The following is a 6,000-nucleotide window of genomic DNA, read 5'->3' as shown; positions in this document are numbered from 1 at the left end:
GGACATCAATGACAACTAATCAGAATCAATGCAAAAATAATAAAGGAATACAAGCATGAAATTCCATGAAGAGGATGTTTATTGGAAATATTTTACACGTCTAGTACAAAATGAAAGCCATATACTGAGAGGTTCTAAAACAGGACATCTGGAAAAATGAGTAGCAAATACATGAATAGATAATACCTTGTGAAAATGTACCAGTGCCCCTGAAAAGTGCAACAATGCCTAAAAGAAACACTGACTAAACTATAACATTCATATGGAGAACCTTCAGACTTTTACTGCTCGTTTCTCTGTCCTTATAAATTGTTACAATCTGGCTGTCCATAGAAGAGGCATGACTTATCTCATGGGGCTATTGCTCCCGGTAGGTTTATTGATGCTTAAATAATTGGTAGATGCATTTTTTATTAAATAGCTCCACTGTCTTATTTTCTTAGTAATCAGCATTAAAGTGCAGTTCACATTATTGTATATATTGGAATACAGGAAAGATGTATATCTTTGTACCGTGTTAGCCAGTAGATAGAAAAATATTCAGAATTGAGAGTCCTCAGTGGTTGATACCTTTTAATGGCTAACTGAAAAGATGGTAACACATTGCAAGCTTTCGAGACTACTCAGGTCTCTTCATCAGGCATAGACTAATACAAAATCTGGAGAGTCACATATTTATGCACAATACAACACAGAAAAAATGCAATAGATGAGACAAGTGACGTGAAGCAGAATTATGATTATGGGAGAGGGAGAAACATAAATATTGGACCAGTTCATAGATAAGGAGTCCAGATGTTTTATTGTCCTCTGATTGGGGTCTCCTAATGTGTTGTGATGCGCCCACAAGGTCTTAGGCGCAAATTCCTTAATTGATGTAAAAAGACATAAATCCATGCAACACATTCATTCCAGCATCGAGAGTGTCAAAGGTCGTCATAAATTTATACTCACAGACTCTTCTCTCTCTCTGAGATGTGAAGTTACCTTTCAATATCAGTAATTTCATATCCCTGGTGTTGTGGTCCATCATACAAAAATGTTTGGCCACAGGTAGATCCATTCTTTTTTCTCTTATTGTGTGACAATGAGCATTCATCCTTGTTCTAAGCTTTTGCCCTGTCTCCCCCACATACAGACCCCCAGTTGGACATTTAGTACAAATAATTAAGTACACCACATTAGATGTAATACAAGATAAAGATCCCCAATTTACATCAGAACTACAAGATTCCAGGTACTTTCAGCTGCATTACATCTAATGTGGTGTACTTAATTATTTGTACTAAATGTCCAACTGGAGGTCTGTATGTGGGGGAGACAGGGCAAAAGCTTAGAACAAGGATGAATGCTCATCGTCACACAATAAGAGAAAAAAGAATGGATCTACCTGTGGCAAAACATTTTTGCATGATGGGCCACAACACCAGGGATATGAAATTACTGATACTGAAAGGTAACTTCACATCTCAGAGAGAGAGAAGAGTCTGTGAGTATAAATTTATGACGACCTTTGACACTCTCAATGCTGGAATGAATGTGTCGCATGGATTTATGTCTTTTTACATCAATTAAGGAATTTACTCCTAAGACCTTGTGGGGGCATCACAACACATTAGGAGACCCCAATCAGAGGACAATAAAACATCCGCACTCCTTATTTATGAACTGGTCCAATATTTATGTTTCTCCCTCTCCCATAATCATAATTCTGCTTCACGTCACTAGTCTCATCTATTGCATTTTTTCTGTGCTGTATTGTGCATAAATATGTGACTCTTCAGATTTTGTATTAGTCTATGCTTGATGAAGAGACCTGAGTAGTCTTGAAAGCTTGCAATGTGTTACCATCTTTTCAGTTAGCCATTAAAAGGTATCAACCACTGAGGACTCTCAATTCTGAATATTTTTCTGTATATATTGGAGACACTTTAAGCAGTCATGTCTTTTTCAGAATATGGCATAATATATACATATATATGAAAATAAAGTTTGCTTTTCATAGGAAACATAGTTAAAAATCTAGCAGGAATTGGAAGAATCAAGTGGGTGGCTCCCCTTAGATCTCTTCCCACCACACTTGACAGGTCTTTTCACTTTATATAAGAGGCAGTCTTGTTAAATCTCGTGATCTGTCATTCAAGTTGGAGCCACCCCCTTGACTCTACGCCCTGTTCTTAGTTGATTTTTAAACTATTTTTTTTTCTGTAATGTTGCAATGTTTTAGGGAAAATTACAGTTGTTTGTAACATAGGAGCCTGTTTATTTTACATGCTGCCTGTGGATAGGGCATGAATCTTCTGACAGGTTCTCTAAGTTCTGGAAAAGACAAAAGAAGAATACTGACGCACATAGAGCATCACCAATACAGATCAGTAGAGGGATGGCAGAAAGTGTTAACCCGATGATGTTGTGCTGGGTGCATGACAAACCAGAAAGCTTATCAATCATATATCGGGATGCTGCATCCTGGGGTCTCACCAAGATCTGGACAGTGAATGTAATAGCATCATAGTACATGCAAATGAAAAAAACGACCATTTTGATTGATGCTTCATCCTCAAATGCACAAGATGCATACAAGTGAAGGACTTATTTTTGTTGTAATACATTTTGGAGCCAGACAGACTCCTTCATCAGGATCGAATGTGCAGATCAATAAAACAATGTATATAGAAACAAAACACTATATATACGTTTTACATCCTGGGGCATTTTGATCTTTGTTTTACTGGTCCGAATAATTTATGATTGATGGAAACGCGTTGCAACTATAAAATAAGATGTCCTTCACTTTAGTGCTTCACTGCATGTGCATTTTATAAGCAGTACCAATCAAGGTAGTTGTTTGCTTCCTTTGCAGGTTCTCCTTAAAACTAGTGATGTGTCCAATCTCATCATTGATAGAACTGAATTTTCACTGCAATATAAACAGGGTCAGTTGTTCTTTTGGGGACAGAATGATGATTCTTTTTCCCCCACTTATTTCCTTATTAAACTTGGAACACAGAAGTTGTGTTACTACACAAAAAGCCACAGTTTGCAACTTATTTCTCATATAATATCCCTCTTCTAGATGTCATCGGACTATAAATCACCAGTTATGACCACGTTTCAACGTTCCCACAAACATTCTATTTTGTTTATTTTGAGATGCCTTATCACCATTTTATTCTGTATGTGAAATACAGTTTCAATAAAAGATATGGCCACACTTACAGGGACAGTTCGGCAAAAATAAAAATGATAAATCTACTTTTCATTACAAACAGCATGGATAGATTAATTTTAATATGAATGTGTAAGAACTGTACACTATGTGCAGAATGGACACTTTTTTTGTATAGAATAGACCCCAGTTGTGTCTGTTTAGCTCGTTGCTCACATTTTAACAATTGTTTCCTGCCCTTTCTGTTGAATGCATCCTTATCTGCTCTTGCCATATTATAGAACAGCTTTATTCTATTGCTTACTACAGTTTTAAAATAAAGTAAGCCAACCCTTGGTCTTCGAGTTTCTGTTAGACAGAGACCTAAACATAGAATGACAGACACACCAATGTATACTATGCAAAAAATATTTCTAGGTCTACTTGCCTCGAAAGATTACTAAATTTGGTCAACAGGCCAGGGATTCAAAGATGAGGAGGGGCCTTAGCCATAGTCAATCTCTTTCCAGGTGTGGTCATACTGGGCAGAGGGGTCTAATATTTGTTTTCCCCTTTGGGTCAATTCTGAATCACCATGCTTGTTAATATTGCAGTTCGCCTGTACAGAAGAGTCCTACAAAGGTTACTGCTTCCGACTGACTGAGGCTATGATCAAACTGAGTTTTTTGAGGATTTCAATAATGAACAATTTTTCAAGTGGAAACCACTTCAGGAAATGTTCCTTTATTTGGGCATATTTGACGAGGTTATATTTTTCTGAAAAAAATTTTTTTAAGCAGGTTTTGAAGATATTTTGAAGTTTTTTTTATGTTAACTTGTATTTTTTTTGCAGCCTTTTTACTTGATGCGTCAAATTTGGAGGGGATTCCAGGAGGAATCTAACTTAAGAAACATGAACTTCTTATTTTCCACCAAGTGTTTTTCAAAACCTGAAGAGGACAAAAAAGGGGATCAACATTGAAATGAATTTGAAGTGCTTTTTAAATGGTTTTGAAGTGCATTTTAAGATGTTTTTAGGACAAGATCGGCTCAAAAAAACCCCTCAATTGTAACAAAGCCTAAAAAAGAAGACTGGACCAAGATGAAGCACCTTCTCTCAAAAAGCACCACAGCTGCCACATTATCTCCCTCTATGATAAGTTTTCCCTTGCCATCATATTTATATGATGCTTCCATCAGATTGTACAATATTACTATTAAAAAATGACTTTTTTCTGAAACCCAGCTTATGTGCTCACAAATATCACAAGTGCCCAACTTTTCCATGTCATTGTAGCATGAGTTGGGCATGAACCATGATTGTCTTCACTGCCTTAGAGACTGGCGGATTTCTTTATAATGTATAACAGAAGACCCTTGTGTGTATATATAGTAGCATAACTAGTACAAACCATGCACTGCAAGCGTGTTCTAACCAGATATGGACTTTACTAATCTGTGATGTGTTGTTTTTTTTTCTTTTCTAGATGTTGTGAAACAGTGAACACAGATTATGGATGTGTTGAAAAAAGAAAGCTTTAATGCTAGAAATATCTATCGAGTATGACTAACAATGGTATTAATTACCCCTAATTGCACATTCCTGCTTGTAATCTGGATACTGAACAATATTTTCAGAAAATGTTTTTATTTAGTTGCACTTTTGCTGAGATCAGGTTTTGTACGAAACATGCAGCAAGTTCTACATTCCTTTCTGTAACAGAAAAATTAGCAAGGTTTTTTTTTAAATTTTTTTTACATAAATAATCGTAATATCCAAACAAAGTAGTCAAACAGCAATCAATGGAAGAACGTGTCTCCAAATAAATACCCACATCTCAAAATCATATACCCCTTTCACCAGGCAAAGGTCTGGAATACTATAGCTTGGTAAGCCTTAGCCCGTTACATTGTAGCCTTTTTATGATCCACAGTCTGAATTTAGGATGTCTTAAAAAACTAAAACTATAGAGAAAATGAATCCTTTGAAACCCTCTCCCCCCAAAAAATACTACTATCTTCAGTGCTGAAATTAGGAACTGCTGTAGAGAAAATCTTAGTAGTGTTAACAAATCAGTCACTTGACCAGCACTTCCACTTCAGAAACTAATACAGAAATGTATGGAAAAGTAGCTATTCCTTTCAGACACTTCTCAACTAATGCATCCTTCAACGGAGGGATTGTTCAAGTCCGACTCTAACGCTCTAGTGTGGTCCCTTATGGACTTTAATGAAAACTGGTTTCGGAAATAAAAAAAAAGTAAACATGACATAATAAGAACAGCTATCGCCCACTGAGGATGGTCATCGGGTAACTTTATGGTGAACGCATTGCTCAGTAGACAGTAATCTGCTCCAGGCTTGAATCAATCACATCAATTTGGTAGACCCCAAATCCAGGTGAAGGTCATCAGCCAGTCCTGTTCCCATGCTGGTTTTCTCCCGGTCAGTGGTACCATTGTCATCACAGCGTTTACAGTAAGCAATCTGCCCTTGTTTATCAAGAGCTGTGTTCTGTAGAAAGAAATGGTTAACGTATATAAGAAAAAAGACATGAAACAATGTGAAAGTAATGTGAGATACTGATTAGAAGCATGCAAAGAAAAGGAGAAATAATAATGACCAGGATTATGCGATCTTCCATCAAGATCATTCACGTGGATAGTAACCTCTTAACATAGCCTTAGTAGATCTGATCACTTTACATAGTTCTATCACTTTGAAAATAATAGCTTCTATTTGATGCCAATCCCATTAATTAGACCACTTCCCAAAGTATTTTATTTGGTTTTACTGTCAGAAAGTCAAACTGTGAGTCATTTTATAGGACAGTTTAGATTGTTTAATTCTTT

At 36.4% G+C, this 6,000-nt stretch overlaps 1 protein-coding gene across 3 annotated transcripts in view; it reads right to left on the bottom strand.

Moving 5' to 3' along the window:
• Positions 1-4,666: 4,666 nt before the first annotated feature.
• Positions 4,667-6,000, bottom strand: part of DCLK2 (doublecortin like kinase 2) — a 194,529-nt gene continuing 193,195 nt past the window's right edge. For 2 of the 3 annotated variants that reach the window (XM_073576250.1, XM_073576251.1), the window contains one exon: positions 4,667-5,662. In XM_073576250.1, coding sequence (XP_073432351.1) covers positions 5,519-5,662 — 144 coding nt within the window. In that variant the 3' untranslated portion in view covers positions 4,667-5,518. The remainder of the gene's footprint in view (positions 5,663-6,000) is intronic. The other variant, XR_012232380.1, reaches the window with a different exon arrangement.

This window comes from Dendrobates tinctorius, unplaced genomic scaffold (genome assembly GCF_039654945.1).
Source record: "Dendrobates tinctorius isolate UK_male_01 unplaced genomic scaffold, ASM3965494v1 ptg000008l, whole genome shotgun sequence".
Lineage (NCBI taxonomy): Eukaryota > Metazoa > Chordata > Amphibia > Anura > Dendrobatidae > Dendrobates > Dendrobates tinctorius.
This window is presented reverse-complemented; position numbering and strand designations above follow the sequence as displayed.